This window comes from Melospiza georgiana, chromosome Z (assembly GCF_028018845.1).
Source record: "Melospiza georgiana isolate bMelGeo1 chromosome Z, bMelGeo1.pri, whole genome shotgun sequence".
Classification (NCBI taxonomy): domain Eukaryota; kingdom Metazoa; phylum Chordata; class Aves; order Passeriformes; family Passerellidae; genus Melospiza; species Melospiza georgiana.
In genome coordinates this window covers 70,237,246-70,260,020 of record NC_080465.1, presented here as the reverse complement: position 1 = coordinate 70,260,020, position 22,775 = coordinate 70,237,246, and the positions used below count along the sequence as shown (strand labels likewise).

At 39.3% G+C, this 22,775-nt stretch overlaps 1 protein-coding gene across 2 annotated transcripts in view; it reads right to left on the bottom strand.

The window, feature by feature from the left end:
- The window catches only part of LIFR (LIF receptor subunit alpha), a 53,096-nt gene that overhangs the window by 17,692 nt on the left and 12,629 nt on the right, over window positions 1-22,775 (bottom strand). For both annotated transcript variants that reach the window (XM_058043556.1, XM_058043555.1), the window contains exons 2-12: window positions 15,277-15,431; window positions 14,452-14,572; window positions 12,026-12,168; window positions 10,446-10,609; window positions 9,481-9,655; window positions 8,931-9,197; window positions 6,696-6,825; window positions 4,772-4,935; window positions 2,997-3,142; window positions 568-733; window positions 341-411 (exon numbers count right to left, since the gene is read on the bottom strand). In XM_058043556.1, coding sequence (XP_057899539.1) covers window positions 341-411; window positions 568-733; window positions 2,997-3,142; window positions 4,772-4,935; window positions 6,696-6,825; window positions 8,931-9,197; window positions 9,481-9,655; window positions 10,446-10,609; window positions 12,026-12,168; window positions 14,452-14,572; window positions 15,277-15,358 — 1,629 coding nt within the window. In that variant the 5' untranslated portion in view covers window positions 15,359-15,431. The remainder of the gene's footprint in view (window positions 1-340; window positions 412-567; window positions 734-2,996; window positions 3,143-4,771; window positions 4,936-6,695; window positions 6,826-8,930; window positions 9,198-9,480; window positions 9,656-10,445; window positions 10,610-12,025; window positions 12,169-14,451; window positions 14,573-15,276; window positions 15,432-22,775) is intronic.

Sequence of the window (22,775 nt, the reverse complement as noted above, 5' to 3'; positions counted from 1 at the left end):
TGTGTAAGATTATAAGGAAAAAAAGTAACTCAGAGTAATTTGAGAATTAACATGTAAATTCCTAAGTTTTTAATTTTCAACTCAGATGCATTAAACATTTAATTCTTCATGTGAAATGCTTCTCAAAGCAATATTTTAGTTATAAAACTTTAATAACATTCTTATTTGGGGAAAAATATTTGTCTCAATAGATGGTTCTATAAAAAGTTAAGAAAAGCAGTCTGGTTTATTGACTATAAACTTTACTAATTTATAAACGTTTATATATATTTATAAATGTATAAAAGTAAATAGAATACATAAAATATTATGCAATATAACTTTACAAAAAACCATCTACCTTCCAGAAGACTATTACGCTTTCACCAGAAGGACTTCTCTCTCTCCAGATATCCGGTCCTCTTGTAGGAGCTAAAAAAAAAAATAAGAGTGGTGGTATTTTTCCCCAGTAGCACAGCAGGCAATTTACCATCTATTGAAAAGTTAGGGTTTTTTTTAGATGACCAATTTTAAAATACGCATCTTCCCAAGTTCAACATTTTATCATCAAGAGTGAGAGGAACTTACGGGCCTCTGATGTGGTCTGCTCCACCGCCCTGCTCCAGTCACTCCACCTCCAGAAGTGGTCAGCGGCCGAGCAGCGCACCCGGAGCTGGTACTTGGTGTCAGGGCGCAAGGCATTCAGCTGAGCTGTGTAAGTTGAAGATTTCCGCCCAGGCACGGAGACATTGTGCTGTTCAAAATTTACAGAAATTGACATGACACGTGAATCTTTTTTTTCCTCCTAAATTACACTGCTAGTCAACACCTAAAAAAGCGATGGTTTTTGTCCCCCAAAAATACTGACAGTGTCAAAGCTGCAGTCAAGCTCAATGAAGAAAATAGTGGGAAAAAAATGCAGTCACCCTGAACAAAAACTTCAGAGATCCACCAAAATAAAGTTCTATACAGTAATTGAAGCATACAGTAACGTGCAAAAAGGAGCAGCAACATGGACGATTCTTCACCTCCGCACACAGCAGCAGGTGGTTGTTACCCATCTATCCCATTCAGTCCCCCTCTCTCCCATTTGCATCAAAACTGCTCACATGGGGCAGGCCAGAATTCTGGAGTTCAGAACCCACACAACCCCCTGAACACATGCACATCTTGTGGGGACAAAGGCCTTTTTCCTATAAGACATGCACAGAAGTTCACTAAAGACAGTTCATCATGCAGTCTGCTGCCTTCATTTTTCCTTCAGAAGACATTATCCAGGTCCTACCCAGGCAATCTCAGTTTACAGTTCTTATGACAGGACTAGTGTCTCCTATTATTCTTAATGTAGTGTAAGTCTAGAGAGCCATTTCAATTTCACAATTAAAGAAATCCTAAGCCCAGGAATATTTTTTACTGATTCTAATTATAACACATGTGCATCACAGCTGCCAAAAACTGGACTCCAAGTGACTTTAAGATGCAACTAATTTTGCATTTCTAAAGCCAAATGACAACTTGAAAAATAATAGAAAATCCAAATAACAACTTGAAAAATACTAGAAAAGCCAACAATCTCTCATGCAGATGGAAATGCTTCTGAAAACATCCTCAAAATGCCATGTAAAACCCCATTGCAATTTCACAGCTACTTTTGTGACAGGGAACTCCTGGAGTTTTTTTATTAAGCAACCAGCAACCATATAACAAAGCTATAAAAGCTTTTGCCAAGCTGTTTGCTGCATACAAAATATCTGTGGGTGAGGGCTCTGATACAGGTGTAGGGAATCAAACTGCTGTGGAAGTGTAAGTCCTGACCCTTTTCCACTATCCCAGATGACTGATGCAGTAGCAGAATTCACAAATGAGTCCAGGCCCCAGATTTTGAGCTGCATATTACAAAAATATTTGTAGTACCTAATTTCTGGTATTACTTAACACAAGTTATTAGAGACAAAATATAAAAGCTTAAGGCTTCTGCACTTATTAAGTGCTCTGAAAGTATTTAAAAAATACTCTTTGAGAGTGTGCACCCTCTTATTTTGGAGGCATGTACATAATGATTATCTTCAGTCTTAGCTGCATAATTTCTGTGCCTTGATTTATGATATTCAAGGACATGCTCAACAGCTGTGCCCAGCTGGCAACTAAGTGCAGAGGATGACAGAATACTGCTAAAAATCAAAGTAGCATTGCAAAAAGAAGCCTCTGAGGTTAATGTGCTCAAATTAAAAATTCAGGCTCCATGCACCAAGACCTACCTGAAAATCCACAATGTGCCTACTTGAAATGGTCAGAGGTAAGTACACACAAAGAAACTGGGGGTAAATCTCAGGCCAGCTGAAAATGCACTTCTCATTACACTTCCCCAGCGAGACAGGTCACCCCACACTAACTTCATGCTGCAGAAGTTACTCCAGGTAAACTGGGGTTTACCTACTCATACACCACATGGGAGAATCTTTCCCTGTCCTGCCTCTGCATCACTGGCATATGAGCAGGTTCAGCAGCTGCCTATTGTGGCCACATGCATGTCAACTGCTGGCAGCAAACAAATGAACTGTTCTCTGAGGGGAAAAAATACAGGGAGAAATTCAGCTGCAGCCTTCAAGATCTGAAACAGCCAGTGTGGGTCAGTCTGCAGGGCAGCAATGCATCCTGGAACAAGAGTGTGTTAATACAGCTTGCACCAGGAAGGACAAAGCACATGGACTGTTACCTAAAAGATCAGCATAAAGCACTATGCACTCCTTTCAAGTACCAAATAACATGGTGCATAATTTGGCTTTTCTCTAGTGTTCAAAACAAAAAAAAGCCCCAACCAACCAAAACAGGCAATAACAGAGATAAGCAGGAATATTTCTTACTTTAGTAAATGACTTCTACTCATTACTATGTTAATGACTTAATAAGACTACCAGAATGAAGCTCTTAGTGAGAAATAAATTTGAAATGTGATTAGTTCAGTGAATAAGTTTAGCATTTGTTCAAAAACATTATCTTTTCAAAGCAATGCTTACCAGTTTTCTCTCAGAGTGACTACTGCTAATTTCAATTTGACACAGAAGCCTGGTCTCAGCAAAGCTGCCATTTATAAACCAACGCAGTTGGATGCTTGTAGAATTGTTCCCAGTAATAGTTAACTTTTCTGGAGCTTTCGGATGAACTTAAAAAATAAAGAGAAAAACCTTCAGTTACAAGAAAAAAACCCAATTACTATAGTTCAGAAAAATCTTATTTTAGAAGATCAGAGAGAATCAGAAGGATAAGTGTTTCAATCAGCAACTGGGAAAACTGGTGGTGGGAAAGCACCTGCAAGTACTCTCATTCCTGATATCTTCTCAGCTATCAAATATGGAAACAGATTTACTTAAGACTGAGTGTACTGCACACATGATAAGGAGTTGAGACACAAAAAACCATTTCTCCTCTTAACTGATTTTATCAAAAGAGTGAAACACCAGCTATTTCAGATGATCACAGGTGACAGATGAAATTTACTGAACTTTGCTCAACTTCTGTGAACTTTTTAAATAAGTACTTAAAATCTGCAAACCAGGAAAAAGGAGGATTCCTAGATGACCCCACCCCAAAATTCCCTACATAGAATCTTTCAGTAATATTCAGCACTAACATTCACAGCTATCAGAGTAAAAAAAATATCTACTGTTGGATTTGGTCCAAATACCTTAAGGAAATATGTACTGTGTTTTGAAAATAACCTGGACAGTGCAGAAAAGAAAGAAAAAGAAACAAATAGGAAACAGCAGCATATCACCTGGGTCTGAAACAACCCAGTTAATGATTAACAGAAACAAATTATGCTTTTCCCAACTCTGTCAATTGACTCTGACAATTCTAATCTCAGGCTAGTTGAACTGGGACCTGGACAATGAAAAATGTACTATCCTCACATTTAATTCAGTTTTTTGGGGAACAGCAGAATACTGTAACCAACAGGAATCCCTGAAATCTCAGCTGGGACTGTGGAGGAGAAAAGGGTGGTGAAGGCAGTGCTATAGAGATGGTCATCTTACTTTCCTTTTTTAAACTAAAGGTCTAAATGAGAGAAGTTACTTCTTTCTCCAAACCCTGACAGATGGTAATGGCTCTTACCAATAGAAAACAATAGTCCTGATATTACCTTCTGTCTTTCCACGTTACTTTTTTTTATGCTCCAAATCCTGCTGCTGTAAAACTGTGTCATATTTTGTCCTATAAGCGGACACTGAAATACAGGGTAATTTACATACAGGTTCATAAACTTGCACCTAAATTTTAATTGTTGATGGATAATAGAATGTGAAACAAAACATAAACTTGCTCAGAGAAGCTGTGGATGCTTCATCCCTGGAAGTGCTCAAGGCAAGGCTGGAGAGGGCCCTGAGCAACCTGATCCAGTGCGTGGCATCCCTGTCCATGGCTGGAGGTGGGGCATGGAGAGTGTGTGTGCTGTGCTGCAACTAAATGATTCTTAAGGTCCCTTCCAACCCCAGACACTCTGGGATTTCATGATAAACAGCAGCTGTCTAATTATCAGATCACATATTAGAATTTATCACGCAGCAGTCTGTCCAACATGGCAGCACTGCTGTTGGCATCTCCCTGTACAGTTCATCTTTGCCTCATGACATGCTCTGAGTTGTTTTCAAGTTCAAATTATTGAATATGGTAATAATCTAGTGACATTTAAGGACAATAATGAAAAGTATACCATGTCAGAGCTCTTCAAACCCAAAACTAACAAAAAGCATGTAGGAAATATACTTTTCCTTTTGTAAGTCATAAGCCTTACCTCTTTGAGTTATATCAACCAAAAGAGATGACTGTGCTTGCCCAATAGGATTGGAGACACCTAATATGAAATCATAGGTTTTTTGATCAGGCAGTACTGGAAAGCCACAAACATGGTCTCTGTTCACTTCATTGACTTCACATGAAACATTTTTACCAGATGTTCTACAAAGTAAAGAGAGGAGGGAAAACCTTAGTTTTTGAGTTAATTCCTAGCAACAATCATAAGTCTAGACTGAAAACATGGTACAGAACGATGGGTTCAGTTCACATGGCTTACAGAATGATTTGATTGCAGAGGCATATCTAACCCCACAATGCAGGTTAAAGTGGCATCAGTCATGACTTGCCCTGTTCTCACGTGAAACTCTCCTCTTCCACTAGCATAACATTTCCATTCTCTTACTTCTCAAAAGCCTGGAAAACAGGTAGGTCCTGTAAAACCACCTTACAAGTCACAGCTAAGATTCTGATTGAAAGTATCTTAGTTCAGATCAGCATACATTTGCATTTAAAGAATTTTCTTAATTGCTTAGTGAACTAGTGAGATGCTATACGCATTGTCGTTCTATAAGTCCTGTTAAACATGAAGTCAGGTTTGTTATCTAGAATACAACCACTAGTCCCAGCTGTCTTTTAATAAAAAGCAGGAGAGGCAGTCTGTTAACAGACAAGAACAGTGGTGCATCTTTAGTGATAAAATCTAAATTGTGTATCTGTACGTATGTACATATATCTGTTTTAATTACAATCTGTGTAAGCCTCTCATTCAGTAGCACAAGTTTAACTAACTTCTTCTTCTTTCAGGCATTTTTACTGTGTTCTACCTGAGCTCTGAGCTCCCTCCACACTGTGCTCTATGGTTCAGCATGGGGTGACAATAAGGATGAGAGTATTTATCCCAAAATTCATGATATTAATCTCACAAATTTGGGCTGACCAAAACAAGACTGGACAACGTTATTACTTATAAGATGAATATGGGCAGTCAGTGACTGAGGCTCCTTTCCTGTGAATATTTGCCCTGTTTTGTCCACCTCTTTGGCTTTTTTAGCACTGGCACTCTAGGCAACATCTGTGACTGTAACTCAAACCTTATTGCCTCCAGCATGCTTCTAAGCCACCATGAGACTCCATTTCTCATCATTTTGTGTGACTCAGGCCTCTCCTGGCTTCTTTCCCTGACTGCTCCTTTGGAATTACACAAGAGCCTCCTCTCGCCATGGGAATTTTGTTAACTCCTCACTAACTTCTAATCACAACCACCAAGGAAGTGGTTGCACTTTCCAAGTGCTATTCCAATATTTCTTCTTTTTTAAGGCTTTACATGGCCTGGCCTTAAAGACTATGTAGTGGGACACTAGTTGACTCCTTCCTGTGGGTGAAACCAGTGTTATTTGTCCTTTTCAATGTTCTAACATTTACTCTGCTTGCTCTAATTCTTAACAGCAGGAGAACAGATGGAGGCTAGCTACTATTTTCCCTAGTGGCATTTGGGAAATGCCCCACCACCTGTCTTACAATTATTTCTCAGTGAACTTCTGTCATCCTGCTTACCAGAAGCTCAGTAAATGTCTGAAATTATCTGAACCAGGTTTCATACAAAAAAAATTACTGATCACCTCCTACTATCTCCCTGTATTTTCATACTGGTCTTGACTACATGTTGACAGCAGCCTGATACAGCAAGCCCTTTATCTGATTGTGGGTTCATAATGGTGTAAACCTTAGGGAAAGTTATCCTTAATTCCCACTGGAATTTTGCAGAGCTAGACCAAGGTTTTCCAAATCTAGTTTAGGTACAGCTTGCTGAAACTCTTGGAAAGTATTTTAGGCTCTAAATAGGTATGGTACAGTAAGTCCCAGGCAGCAATGGAGGTATTCCAGTTGTATCCTTTTACTCCTTGTAGTGCTGATTATTTTACCTTTCAAATAAACTGTACTTTGTTCTTCGTTCTCCATATAGTCCACTGGGCCTGCCTGGTTTCCAGTTGCATTTTATTATCAGAAAGTTGGGTGTTTCACAGCTGAGGTTTTGGGGAATATCAGGAGCATCTGTAGCAGGAAAGGAAACCAAAAAGTTAGCTGATGTTCTGCCATCCTAGTGTGACTTTTGGGTTACTGGCTTCCTGAAAGCATTGCTCTTTTGTTTTGCTGGGTCTAGATTGTGTGCTTCAAAAGTACATGGCAATAGATACACCCCAACCACAGAAGTAATATGCTTTTAAAAAATTACAATAAAATAGATGGATAATTATCAGCCCCATCTGACTAACACTTGACTCTAGAATTCTAAGTGGGTGGGTAATCTGGCAAATCTCATGCAAACATGTTCACAAGCTCCAGGCTCTGACCTGGAAGTGTTTCACTGAAACTCTGCCAAGAGTTTTCTGAAATTCTGAGCATCAGTTCAGCTGCTGAGCAATGCAGGAATGCTGCCGGCTGTGCGTCACATTTTCTAACATGCCAGCCCCACCACTGCTTTGAATTCTCCAAACAAGTCGTGTCAAGAAAATAGTCCCTTTAGCATGAATTCCAAACTGAATTTGAAAATTAAAGCAAGCCCTGAGTGGCTCATCCTCTTCACCATGGCTTTGGAAGTGTCCATCTTTTCCTTTTAAGTCTTGTTCTTTGTGTTCATACTAGAGCAGCATTGAGTGCCTTGCTGGAAAAGATGGGCAGTGCTCCCAGCAGACCATGCAAACATGAGACTAGGCAGAGCACTTATTTCAGGTCTTGTACTCTTCAGGTGTATGAAACTGGAAAAGCGTACGCCAAAGGTAGAGCAACAATATCCACATAAAGATATATCCCCTTTCTCTCTGCCCTAGAGAAGGGGAGTTAACACACAGTGTTAATTAACAACAGCGGCAGACTTAGCTCAGATTATGAGCAGTGAGCCGGAAAAGAACATCTGTTTTGCTAGACCTAGGCTTAACCAAAGTGTTGTGTATGCATATTTACTTCCTTCACTTTTTCTTCCCCTCATCAGCAAGAGGACCAGAACAAGACCTCTCCCCCACTAAGCAGGTACTACAAAAAGAAACACTGATAAGAAACAGACCTGGCATTCCATCCGTTAAAAAAAAAATTAAAGTAAAATCCTATGGGATTGTCACAGCTTTCATTCTTCATCTATTTACCTGCAAGATTTTCCCACAAAAGCAAATTCTCATAAACAATGTAAAAATGGTATATCACTGAGAAGTAATAAAAGGCTGAATTATGTTTTACATTTCCTAGTGAACCCTTAACAGATCAAGTCAATGACAGGATGCACAGGCTGGAGACTGGAACACATTTTCAAAATTATTCCAGTTTCTCCTGTCCTTTTCCTCAACACCAAGGACCTTAAGCTCAAAGACAGGCATTTGTAATAGGGAATGGGATTCTAATGAGCAGCTATTGGAAGATGACAACTCTCAAATTCCTTGTGAGGAAAAAACATAAAAAGCTTTAAAGTGACCAATTATGGGGAAAAAGAATGAGTTAAGTAATTTGTTTTAGTAGGTATCTGTTTCTGAACATATGTCTGAGCCTTGCATGGCTACACAGAGAAGATACAGAGTGAGTCAGTATCTTTAAAGAAAACACTAAAAGGATGGTTTAGAAGAATGCTCAGGAATTACTGCTTAGAATCCTTTGCTGTAATTAGCTCCCAAGGAGCTTCTGCCCTGGATGAGCATCTGTTGTTGCTGCAAGTTTAACTGTTGTCTTCACTTGACTGATTGGTAAATGAATGTTAGCACTTACAGTTCTTGCTCTCACTCTCACCTAGTCATGGACTATACTAGAACAGATGTAAAACTAAATTGATAGATACTGGTAGAGACAGGGGTTGAATATTCATATGTCAATAAAATACTTGGCATTCCAGATCATGAAAAAGTACCTTAGAACAATGAGAGAAGCACTGGGGCAGGTTCTAAAGAGGGCTTACATGGGTACCTTCTCATCCATTCAGACTTGGTGTCTCCCCCATGAGCTAGCCTTTCCACAGTGAAATCAAACAAGTACAATCCCCAGTTCAACTTCAAAACCAAACTTCAAAACTTTTTTCCCCAGGAGGGAAAACCCACAATAGTATTTTTTTCCTAGCAGAACCTTAAGAGTCTCAAAATGATTTTGATTTTCCTAAGGTTAGTAATCATGATACATACATCCTACAAACACGACACTTCCTTCCAACCCATGTTCGAGTCTGCACACTACATTTGTTCCGCTGGTATTTGAAACACTGGCATTTAGCACTCTGATGGCATGGCTTCGACGGCTCAGTTGCGTCATTGTATAGGATTTTGATCCATAAGTCATATTTTTTATGTGCTCATCTTCTTCATGGACACAACAAAACACCAAATCTGAACCTACTGCCACCACACGGTCCAGAGGAAACACTCCACTTCCACCAGGCTCGGTATCTTTTCCTAGCAGAGAAGGAAGAAAACAAACAAGAAACCTCACATGAACAATTTGCTATAAACACAGTGATGATCAGCTAAAATGTGACTGAGGAGCACTCCAATGCATACAAATAAATATTTGCTAGGTTTCATTAACTAGCGATTACATTATTTCCCTAATCATAACATCTCAAAGGCAGCAGCCCATGCTCTTCCTAATGCTAACCACCCAATGCTCATCCTCTGACTTTGGCTTAATTCTTATAAAGAAATAAAAGTCCATGTGGTTGCAAGGGAACAAACATACCAGGGATCACTTTTGCTGGGCTCCAGGCACTCCAATCCTTGGGGCCAGCAAACTGTGTTGCATTAATGTAACAGCGAATCTTCACATAGTGTGATGTGCACTCCAAAGGCATATCTGATGTCCAGCTCCAAGAAAGAATGGCATCTTCATGAGTCAGTTTTGAGTAGTAAGTAACCTGCAAAGGTTTTGCACCAAGAAATCAACCACGACAGAGCTTATGAACACCTGTTAATAATGACATATAATCTCCAAAGTGTCAACAGAATGGCAAATTAGGTGAAGTAAACCATAAAATCCTCCTTGATTATTGGAGTGTTCTACCTAACTTTTATCTAACTTTACCTGGCCAAAAGTCTTAGTGGCTAAACAGTCTAACAGCTAGGTAGACTGTCAGCCAGAAATACCAGAGGGCAGACATTTGAGGGAGAGCAAGCGGATTCCCAAGCATTTAAAGAGGTATACTGCACCCCAGGAATCTCATAGGCAGCTAAATGTTTCAACTTCTCCAAAACAAAACTCTTCTAATATTAGTCCCAGGCTGCACATTTCATCTTTTGTCCATTATTAAAATTTATAGCACAGAGCTACAAACTGGCCTGGAAGAACTCTGGTTACAAAAAAAGAAAATAGCAAGCTGAGCATTCAGAGATGACCAAGACTGGAGACACTGTTGGAGATACAGAGACAATGGTGTAAAGTATCTGCCAAATTCATAAGTTCTAATTCCAAAGTCCCTGTACCAGAAAAAAAAAAATTGCTGTGATTAAGTACCCACAGTACAGTAGCCAGTGTTCCCATAACTGTGAAATTTAACAAGAAGTTACCTGCCAGAAGCATAATTACACTCAGGTCCTGCAAAGCTCTACTATCTTCATCATTCCCAGTTTTGGTCAAGTGACATCTCAGAACATTACAAAAGGCAAAAACTGTACATATATTTTTCATAAAAGAAGAAAGGGACTTACTTGTGTGACTACTTCCATAGCTTCTTTTCGGAGTATCTGAATCTGCCAAAGGGCATCCAGTCCATATGGGAAGACCGATCCATTATCACTCCACTTCAGAATCAATGTGGAAGTTGGAAAGTCAGGCATTAAACTAAGAATGTGTGGAGTGACAGGAACAAAGGCTTGAAAAAGAGGCAGGGGAGAAGAAAAAGTCATTTTCAGGTCATTAGTCAGCAGCACCAGCCCTACTGGTGTGTAACAGCCACATCCCTGTGCTCTGAACTGGCTAGTAGCCTTCCAAACATGTAACTCAACCTCTGTAATTAGAACAAGGCTCTGTGGCTACTTGAGCATGACAGTTCTCAGGAAAGCATAGGTGCTGATAAATCATGAGGTAGCATTTTCTTTTAATACCTCAGCATGTAGATGGGCAAGTAACTGATTGTGAATATGACTCTTTGCAATGCATAGTAGGGATGATATCCCATCTTTCCCAACTTTCCTTCAATACCATAGTGATAAAGGAAATATGGTGGCAGTGTTTGAAGTGTGCATGAGAACACTTCTAGGGAGAATGGTGGGAAAAAAATCCTCAAAAGAAGATGTATGTTTTGCAAACCAGTAGGGAGGTGGGGACTTGCAACAAAGAGTGAGTGACAAGGAAGGAGACCAGAAGCACAGGATAGAAGAAGCTCACATGAGGTTCTGAAGATCACAGGGAAAGTGATTTTAAGCTACAAGAAGCATTAAGGGCATGAGATCCTGACAGGGACAGGACAGGGAGAATAAACAGAAACATCTCTTCTGAAAATGTGTTGTGGTGAAGCAAGAGGTTGAGAAACAGGGAAGAATCTTGGTAATACAAGGGTTATAGCAGTTTATTTGGTGTAGTGCAAGCTAAAACATTTTAAAAATATATGTGATACATCCAGTTTCAGTCCTGACCAAGGATCTAAGAGCCTGCAAAGTGTTCAGCACAATCAATACACTGCCCACAATAACCTGTGATGAACTGAGAGACTTATCATGTTGACCAAATATTTTTGAATTGCATTTTGTATAAGTTCTTGAGCTGCCCTTGACTGAAAACAGAACCATGGATAAGAAGTGTTACTGACATCAGAATTTGACTACACTGAAGGAGTAAGCAGGAAAACCAAAGGTAAAAACTAGACCAAGTATGGCAGATTGCATCACTGCCATCTTCTGTTTACAACTTCCCTCTTTGCCTGGAAGGAAGCGGGAAAAAGTCTCATTTACTTATGTAGGTAGTTTAGGAATTTGTTTACAAATGCTTCTTAATTTATAACTAGGACTAAAAAGGGAAAAGAGTGAGGGATGCAACATTCTTATATTTTGTTTTCCTGTCACATTCTGCCCTTGATTTTTTTTTATGCTATGAATTATGGGTAAGAGGAGTATTCTTTCTCTTGAAGGGTTAGAGAACACAATCTATAAAAATATATGGAAGCTTTTCATAGAGTCAGTATAGCAACATTCTATATACAGGAACGTTGCCAAAGAAACCTGCAAGCATCTGAAAAGTTGTTAAACATAGTATAAAGGCCTTAGGTACACACATATGACCTGATACTTACAGATGTCTTTCTGGTGAATTACAAATTCTCTGGTAGAAAAAGCAGTTCCAGAGCTTTTGATTGTCACTGTGATGGAGCTCTCTGGGATTGGAATCTCAACTCTTCTCTCCTTAGTTTTAAAACAGACTTGAGGGGTAAGGTCACTAAAAGGACAAACAGGATTAAGCAGTTATTTCAGCTGATAGAAAACTAAGGCAAGTTAAGTCCTATTCTTGCACACTAATAAAATACAAATTCTCTGTAATAAACAGAAAACTCCATATTGAGTTTGTGAAGGACTTGCTTGGCTTTGGTTAATATCAGATTAATGGCATTCCCTCATCTTTCAAGTCACTTTTATCATAGTGGTAGGTTGTGCAGTGGCTGCATAATGCAACCAACTAGCTGTTAAGAGAACACTTCAAAGTGAAGACCTTGCTTTTTAACCAAAATCATAGAATCACAGAATTGCTAAGGTTGCAAAAAACCTTTAAGGTCATCAAATGCAACTGTTAACCTAGCACAAGCACCATGTTCACCATTCAACCATGTTCTTAAGTACCATATCCACATAATTTTTAACACTTGCAGGAATGCAAACTCCACCAACTCCTTGGCACTCTGTTCCAATGCTTTCCAACCTTTTTGTGAAAAAATTTTCTTAACATCTAATTACACTTGAGGCCAACAAAATATATGTTTCTGAAACCTAGTCACCATGAATCAACATTTCGAAATCAGAAAAACAAAAAAACCCAAACCAAACCTAATAGCATCGTCCCCTCCCTTTGTGTTTCCTGACTCACTCTCACTCCATTTCTTCACAACCCATGTGCCCTCACATGGATTGAAAGGGAAGGATTACCCCCCACGTCCACATCTTAGAACAGATCTTTAGCTCCCTTCTGCTGCTCAGCTCACAGGGAAAGAGCAGAGAGCATGGCAGAGGATTCCTAAGATCCCAGGTGAAAATGTAGCCCGTGCTTAATGTTTGCGCAGAGCTCAGCACAATGTGATCTGGCTTTTGTCTTGAAGATGTAGATATATACAGGAAACAATAATGGATGGGTCAAGTCCCTTTGCTCATTATCACTGATATGCAACTAGAAAGGCAGAAAGTTTGGAAAAATCCAGACCTTCCTCTTGGGGGAATGACGGCAGGAAGGAAAGCAGAGAGAACAATGCCAGACTTCCTGCTGAGGGACTGTTACTCACTTATGAATTGGAACAGGACCCTGGAGCTCCCATCAGCTGGAGTCAAGAGCTTGGGTTGAACTCTTAAGATTCACACAAGATTCTGGGCTAGCAAAGGCCAGCTGAGACTTGAGTGCTCAGAAAGGCTGTTCCTCTTCAGTACTGAGATATTATTAGAGGATGTTTGGGCAACCAAAAAACAAAACCTCTGTCCCTCAGGGATGTCTGGAAGCTCATCTCAGACTTTCTGCTTCAGAGACCCCAGCCTGGCCTGCTTTGCTAAGGAGAAACAGCAGCGGCTACATGACTGTTCCCGTTCAGAGGGCAGTACCTCATGAACTCTGCACTTCTGAACTCTGGCCACAGAGTCATATATATGGTGTTTTTTAAATAGGAATGATAGCTGGCAATGCAGCAGGAATAATGAGACACAGAAAACCAAGCATGTAGGTGGACTAAGTGCAGCCAAGCCCTGGGACCCCAAGGAAAAGTCTGGGCTGCCTGCAGAATTTGCAGGAAAACAAAAAGACAGTACAAATATCTGGATTGGGGGCAGGATCAAGATGCAGAATGGATTTGAACTCATCCCTAGCACATGATAAGTATTTGGCAGATCCACAGCATGGGGAATTGAACATGTAGTTCTCATTAGTGAAAAAACACACAGAAGATTTAAGGTTTTTTTAACTTTTCTCAAAATTCTCAACTTTCATTCACTTCAGAAAAGCTGTTTCAATTGTGAAATAATTTTTATGTTTCCTCTAATACAGCTTAAAATTTATAAAGGTTCTAAGACAGTCGCTGAGAGATTGTTCATGTTTTTCCACACAAAATCCACGTGAATCTCAACACTTGTGTCATATATTCTACTGCTTTGGCCCACAACATCAGAATTCACTGCTTCCAACTCTCATTTCCTTTTGGACTGAACCTGTTTTGAAGCTATCTCTCAGGAAAACTCTGAGCAAGGGATAGGCAGACACACAGAGAAGTCTGAGTAAATAAGAGCATCTTCCAGTCCTTTGAAAACAGCAAGCAGATTTTGGCAGGCAAATTATTAGCATGGAACAGTTTTGCCAGAAACCCTGCCATTGACTGAGTTAACAGGGCCTAGGGGAAGCACCACCCAAGGAAAACTGGTGGGGAGATGCTGGGAAACAACAGCATCACACTTTCCATGGGCAGTGACTGAGGAAAAACTGTACCTTCATCACAATTTGGTATTTTTTAACCAGGTATGTGGAGGGACTTACTTGGTAGTGTAGCAAAAGTCAGTTTGTCCATGTCTTCCTCTAGAAGAGACACCCCAAGTACAGAGCATTTTATGTAAGTTGTGCGTTACACATTTCAAATTCTGGGGGTCCCCTGGAGAGCCTGAAATAATATAAAAAAATACAGTAAAAAACTGCAGGTCAAAAATGAGCAACTGTAAAACAACTGCTATTTTTCTCATCTGTAGCCATTCTCCTTAAATTTTTATTGCATGCATGTCTGGCCAGTATTTTAAAACTATTGAATGATTTGTGTGCCTGATTAGACAGCCACAGACTCACAGACTTGTAGAGGTACCCGAGATCTGGATTTAAACTCATACATAACAGAGGCAGCTGCCTCTTTCCACAATACTCGTTCCTTGCCTAGCCTAATAAGCAGGCTTTGGGCCAATGGCAAAACCACAAGCTTTGATTTTAACATAATGAGTTTTTTGCTCCCCTCCATGTCATACATGGAGGACAATTAATGACAGAAGGACAGTTAATGATAATGTGTGAAATGGCTGAAGAGAGCCAATATATACAGCAAAAAGGTTTCAATGCAGACATTTACACCAATGCACATGCAGACTATCAGTGGTTACTATGGAGAATTTAATAACCAGTTTTGCACTGGTTTCCAAGACGCTGCTGGGTGCTGGTGGAAAGCAGAGACCAGGCCTGGCACTGCCTCCATCCTGGGATGGTGCGGGGCCACAGAGGTGACAGGTTTTGAACATACATATAGTAGGAAAGCAATGCAATTACAAGGTACAGATGCTACAGAGAAAAAGGAGTTAGTGAATTACATTGCAATAAACTTACCTATCTCTTGGCCATACACTAAGCTTCTTAAAAATAAAATAGCTAGTGCTAAAAGGCAGCGGAGGCTTGAGTTCTTCCACATTCTTCTACTGTTTGTTTTAAGAATAGCAGCTTTAAGCAGGAGTAAACGTCATCTTCCAACAAGCTGGTCAGTTCTAAAATTAAATACAAAATTAAAAAAAAAAAAAGACTAAAGTTTTAAATTCTGGACCTGGTATGCCACAAATACCACTTTTTGTTCCATATACTTTTCTTCTTCAGTAATGCTCCCAGGCATAGCAACTCCTTTTCCTTCATCTGGCAAACAAACCTCTTCTCTGTTACAACAACTCCCTGGATTCATGCATTTTCTCAAGAATCATAGACATATAAAACTCTGCAGGTCATAGGTACTCTTCAGGACTATCTAATATTAGGACAGAACAGACATGGCAGAGTATTCTCCTAGGATAAGGCTCTTCATCTTAGATGAAATGCCAGATCTACAAAGATATTGTATACTGTGAATGGGAATGTCCTCTAATTAAGATCAAACACACCATCTGTTTTCTTCTTTCCTCTGCTCAATTTCCAAAAAGCTGTGATTCAAAGCTATGGGATACCCAAGATATTGCAGAACCATATCTGATCACCCAAGATCACTGGTTCAATCCAGTGTTAACTAATAACCCCTGGAGGAAAAATAATGGAGAAAAAAAAGTGAGCCATTTCTTTATCAAAAAATAATTCTTTCTGTAACTACTGGCCTTAGCATAAAAACTTATCTGGAATATTATGTTTAGTGTGTTCATAGAAGATTTAACAAGCTTCTTGTTTTAAAAAGAGAAGGTCAGCTGTTCAGCAGGACTCCAGTAAACTCAGTTTAATCACACATCATCCACAGTCAGATTTTGTTCTCAAAAGGGAAAAACTGCAGGAAAACCTATCTAAAAGCTCAGTCAATACCTGGTGCATGGTTTCCCTGCTACCTGAAGTCTGTGAAGGCATAAGCACCCTTCCAGAGACCATGTAGCCAGAGGTCTTCTCAGCAACAAACAGCAGGAGCTGGGTGATTTTCATGTTGGAATATGACCAAGCTTACCTGTCCTACAGAGCAGCTTTGTTCCCATTTTGTCTGGGATCCCATTTTGAAAGGCTCCTGACCTTGACTCAGAAATATCTTCCAAAGCCAGGTAAACATCATTAGAATAACAAACTTTGTGTAAAAGTCTCTGTAATTTTAAAAGAAACCCCTTTACACTGAAGTTCCCTGCACCACCAGGTCTGTGCTCCCTCATCCCCTGTATTTTTATGAACTTGGTTTTTCGTTTGTTTGGGTTTTTTTTAAGGAATCTTCCCTTAGGGGACAGTTGGAAATGTGTGAAATGCTCTGTGTGAGGAGAAACTCAGCAGCACTATGCCAAATAATCCAGAGCTGCTCACAAGAGGCCATTTCTCTTGGTCTGCAATAACCAGGCTGAGGGAAAGGTCTAGGCAGCACAAGAGATGAGAGAAATGCTATGGTCAAGACCACTGTTACATATGGAGGGGCACCCATAAAGCTTAGTAATTACTTTAATTTCAGCATGTTCTCAAATAATTTGAAAACCTCACAAAATAAATACTAATTTAAGATATACTGCCACCACAGAGTATATGTTTTCATATATTCCAAATTTGTAATATCCATGCTGTGCAGCTTGTTAAAAGCTGTGCAGATCTGCTGTGCAGATCAGGAGCAGAGGTTGACAAATCCAGGAAAAGATGAATCAAGAACAAACCAGCACAGAAAATATATCTATCTCTGTGCCAAATTCTCCCTCTGCATTCTGGTGTATCTCAGAGTACTCATATTGTATTTCTCTAAGTTACTCATGAAAATACAGAATGTTCTCTCCAGGTTTAAACATTGCTCACAAACCTCCAACTTTGTAAAAAGAGTGAATACCACTCAGACAGGCCTGGAAGTTACATGAATAAGATGACTGATTTCTATTTCAGTCTATGAAGTATATGTAAATTTTATCTTTTTCTGCAGACTTCTTCAAAGGTTATTTCCAGTTTGCAGAAAAGTCCAAACCCAGAATTTCAAGCTCTAGAGCCCAATCGACAGTCCTCTATCAGCTGGCAAAGTCAAGGAGAGATTAAAAGGCACTGATTCCATTTCAAGAAGAGAGAATTGAGCTGTGATGTTAATTAAATCTCAAGCTTTTCATGTTAATCCCAAGTCTCTAAACACATAACCTGTGTAGATACATGCAAAACCTGTTCAGTCATGCCAGGTTTATGAGGTAGATTCAGCAACTACGTATGTGTGTGTGTGTATTTTAGGAAAATCTGGTTTTTGCACCTCTTTCAACACGTAGCTCACCGAGTTGTCCTCCTACTGCAGAAGTTTTAAGAGTAACATCATAGCAGTGCATTACAAGAAATCTGAGTCATACCAAGTTCTCCTAACTCAAACAGTTAGGAGAAATTAAGTTTTAATTTCAGTTTCAGAGTCAGGCACAGAAGTGAACCCATGTAGTCTCATGCAGGGTATGATGAGAGTTTTGTAAACCATGATCTTTCATAACAAAAATAAACTCCCTAGCTCTTATTTTCTTATTCACATTTTATAACTTGCTGAAAAGTTGGCTATTAGAAGCCACATGTAACATAATTAAATGCCATTAGTCAGGAGAAAAGATTCCCATTTATAGCCTTGTTTTAATTAAAAAGTTACAAAATAACTCAAGTACTTTAAAAATAGGAAGTTTACTTTCTTTGGATGAAAGCTGCCTTCCATCAGTTCAAGACTAACTCAAACAAGGCATGGATGTTTTTCCTTACCCTGAAAGATATGAAAAGCATATTATCCTCCAGACAGAGGTACTCTTAGAAGCATGGATATTTATTTAGTACAAGAGGGCTCAACATTGTCACAAGAAGGTAAAACCTTGACCATGGTTGCCTGGAGTGCAACCAGACCAGATGTTACTAAGTATGATTGTCTTTACATTGCAGGTCTCTGTTTTTAAAAACAGTATAAAGGGTGTTACGTCCATTGTCTCCACTAGAAAAAGCTACTGGAATTAAACCACTTTTAACAGCTGTCCATCTTAAAAAAATAGCACATCCCATTACAATCTAATTTCCTTGGGCAGTATACTCATGTCACTTCACTGGCATTATCATCAATGTTCCAAATGTGCTCCACAACTATCTCCTGGTCCATTTTAAGCACATTACTTTGTCCTATCTCCAGCAGACAAAGAACAGTTTATCCTCTGCCTTGCAGCAACCTCTTACATAGAAGATGACTGGTATCAGATCTCCAATAGCGCCTCCCTTAAAAGCTCCAATTTTTTTCACCATTTCCCAGTCTCAGTTTTTAGATGTCTGATCATTCCTGGAATAAACATTTCTCAGTGAACCAAAGCTGCTGTATACATAGTTTTGAAACATCTCTGCCCTGAGGCCTGAGCATTATCAAGAACAATGAAGGAACTTTCCTAAGGCAAACCTATGTGTTTACACAGCCCATGACATATTTGCTTTTTCCTACATTCAGACCTTGTTGACTCAATATCAGTGTGTGATCCAGCCTCAGATACTGCACAAAGCTGCCACTAGCTGTTTATTTAATACTTCAGACTCCAATCTCATCCTCAAACGGACTGCAAACCTCCTGACTGAGCATGAGTGTGTTTGCACAGCAAATTCACCTTAAAGTCTTTGCCTGAAAAGGTCTTTCACTTTTGAAATTTTAAAATATGGAAAGAGCCTCCCAAAAATCCATGCTAAAAAAATTGTGGGTGCATACAGAAAATACTCACATGCAAATTCATGCCATAACAACAGCAGGCACGAATGACAGGCTTCAGTGTAAACTGCCCTTCTCTAAGAGCAGCTCCTACAAGCAGGATTCCATAATAAGTGTTGGAAGGCACAGCACATGGGAATGCCCTGACTTCTGCCCAGGGCTTCATGTCACACTACCCTTGCGCCCTGTGGTCAGAAAAAAGAAATTCTGAACTTCTTTTTACACAGACAAGGTAGCAGAAAACCAGTTAGATTCAGATTCTTAACCACTGAAGCCAGCAGTTGGTGGCCAATATTTAGAAGAGGTCAACAGTCATCACGGACTTTTAAATGACTTTTAAAGACATTTTGATGCAGTCAGTGCATCTACGCACTGTATCTATCTGTAATGATCAAATAGATCAGAAAGGGAAAAGTACTCCAAGACAATAATGGGAAAATATGTGAGGACAGCTTTGTCTCAAACCCTTGTCAGCTGTAAAGAAGGTTAAAGGCTCTGTGACAAAGAAATGAGGGCAGCTAAGATATTACCAGCCTCTTTAGACTTAACCTCTTAAAGGGGAAAGCAGAAAATAACTAGCATGTCTCTTTTTGACTGTGTTTGTTATTACTTATTTCTTGGATTAACTGGCTCTGTGTATCTTTTTTTTTTTTTTTTTTTTTTTTTTAGCATAGCTGACCAAATGCTCAATTCTCTTAAAAAAAAAAGTGTTTTCTTAGTCAGTTGTAACAGACCCGTTCTCTAAGCACAAAAGTCCTTCAAAGCTTTGTTGTACTTTTGAGTTTTCTGGTCTCTGAATGTATTTCATTGTCAAGTGCATGGAAACCACTTTGAAAACAAACAAACAAAACAGCTAAAGAAAAAAAATCAATAATCTTTCCAGCCTGCTTTCTGCCTGCAGCCTGATCTGACAGTCACAAGCCTCCAGACACATTTTTTAAAAATGTCTATGAATTGAGGATTAGTTGCCAGAATTTTTATATATATAATTCTGCTCCATAAGCAGATACTTGAAAAGAAATGGTTAAAAAGTCAGCTTATACAAAAGGTTTAGGAAGCTAAGTCAAGAAGTCTAGATGAAACCATGAAATCAGTAAAAATATATGTAGTAAAGGCAAATGAAGAAGTCTCTTTGTCAATAAATTTTATCAAGTTAGTATTTTTATTTTGCCTCCATAGCTAAAGGTATCATAATAATTTATCAATAATGGGATATTAAAAGCTCTCAAGGAAAATTATTACATAGCATACCATCAAAATATTGTACAGAATGATAAGAGGTTGCATTTTTGGCAATACTAGACAGCCATCATCCCAAATACTATCAGGCAGAAATGCAGGTGATATGTATGTGCCTAGATCAAACCTTTCTAGAAGAAAAATTACTCTCTCCTCAGTAGGTGGAGAAAGATCATTTTACTTATCTCTGCTGAAGGATACTAATTCAACCTTCAAAGTGAAAAAAACACACTCACATCCAGGTAATAATGCATATATCAAGTTATGCATTCTACTGTTGCCAACTGAAAGCTTCCAAAAAAATTCCCCTATCTGAAAAACCATGCCAGAAGTACACATTTCTGGGAAACCAAGCAAATGGCCAATACAGCTGACAGTAAAAGCAATGAACACAGAAACAGAAGATGAACTGCCTTTCTTTAGCACAGCTGATCCCACAGGCTTCAGTCTTTGACTTTAAAGCTAGCTGAGTAATAAAAAAAAAAGAATTAATAAGATTTATTTGTGGGAGAGAGCTTGGCTGTTTTTCAATAGAGTACATTCTTTCACCTCCTTGAAAAAATTTCCAAAGTTGAGACAAAAATCTCTAGTAATCTAGATGCAGGCTTTCCCTCTGTTTTATAACATGGCACTATTCCACTTTATTAAAGATTTGCAGGACATGAATCACTGAAACTTGTTTATAAACGGAGACTGAGTCCCATTTGGGAATCTGGCTTTCCCCAGTTCTGAGGAATTAATTTAAAAATCTGCTATTTCTTTTTCTGAAAGCTGATAAAATAATTTAAGTTTCCTATCTGCACCAAGTGCCTTCTAATCTGCAGCGGAAGAAAAGAAAACAAAGACAGGGTGTTAATATATTATTCAGTAAATGTGCAGGAGTACACAAGGCCAAACTCACAGTCCTATGAGACATTCGTTTTGTCAGGGTCTTTTTCCTGTCAAGCACAAGAAGAGAAATTCCCTCCTCACTGCCTCCTCTAGCTGCCAAACAGTAGCATCACCTCCGAGATACCACAGTTAATCTTGCAGGCACCCCAGCCCGCCTCTGCAAGGAGAAGTGAGGAGTCAGGAGACAAGCTCAGGGCAAGTATCAACACTTCAGCGCTTCATTTTCAAAGCTCCTGGTCTCAAGCACCACCTACAGACAAAGGCATTTTAGCAAGAAATTTTACCAACAGGGGTAAAAGTGCACCCCAGATGGAGTAAGTGTGTCACCTGTCTCAGCTTCTAAGGCCAATTTGCAACTGCACCTGCATTCCAGCAGTTTTAGTTCTTCCTTTTTTTTTTTCTGATTCCAGGACTGTTAGACACTATGGAAATACAAATAAGCAAGCTGCAGACCGGGAAAGCTGCAGGCTATTTCCAGGTGGTGATTTGCATGAGAAGCACCTTTCCCTGGCAAGGGCATGAGATGACAAATTCATGAACAAGTGCCACAACACAAGGATGATTTTACTAAAGCATTTAGCACCTCTTGGAGAGCACAACACATACACAAAAATTGAGACACTCAGGACCTCCCTTTTGAAAGAAAGAAAAACATGTAGCAGAAGCAGACATCAAATACTTCATATTTGTACAATGTATACAATTTTGAGATGGATTTGGAAAGTACAGTTGGAAGACTCCTTCATGTAACTCATGTAAACCAAAAAAAACCCCACCAAACACGAACAAGACAGAGACCACTGGGAAGAATAGCCCTGCTATGATTGATGAGTTGGAGAGAAAAAAGCATAGTGATACTGAAGAGGTGGAGCACTCAGGCAGAGCAGTGGACTGAAAGGGCAATAAAAGCAAAGAAACACTGCAGCAACTGATGATATTTTTCTACCACAATCAAAAGGTAACTTATTAGGTGACTTTTCTGGCTTTTCAAGCAAAATATGCATTTTGGACACTTTGCCTTTTGCTCTCATATGCCTGTTCTCAATTAAAATGTATGCTAACTTAAAAACTCTTAGTCCTACTAGAGTAATTTTTTTCACGCATTGTTCAGTGCTCCTAGCGTGAGATTTTTCAGAAGAATGAGGACACTTTCAAAGGAAAACTGGGAGTCTCACTCCTGATTTTGGATGTCCTTGCCGTATCAATTAGTCATCAAGTTCATGTTTAAATACAAGCACACCAATGACTACTAGGAGCACAGCTCTGCTCTCCAGATGGTAACAACAAAAAACAAACTCTTCTGTGAAACACAGTGAACCCAAATACTACCAAAAATAGACTAAATATGTTTTGGGATATTTGCAAGCCTGTTCATGATTTATTGTTGTTACATATTAGGACAATATTATTATAGATTACCCCTAGGCCTTATTAGACATCAGAAAAGGCATGCTGGAAAGGTCTGGACTGCAGAACAGTAAAGTTTGACTTCATTCTGCAGCAATTTCCTCAGCAGGGTTTCTCCATCCAGATGCTGAGTTTCACCAAGTTTGTAAGGACACAGTATGCTGAGATCTCACCTCCT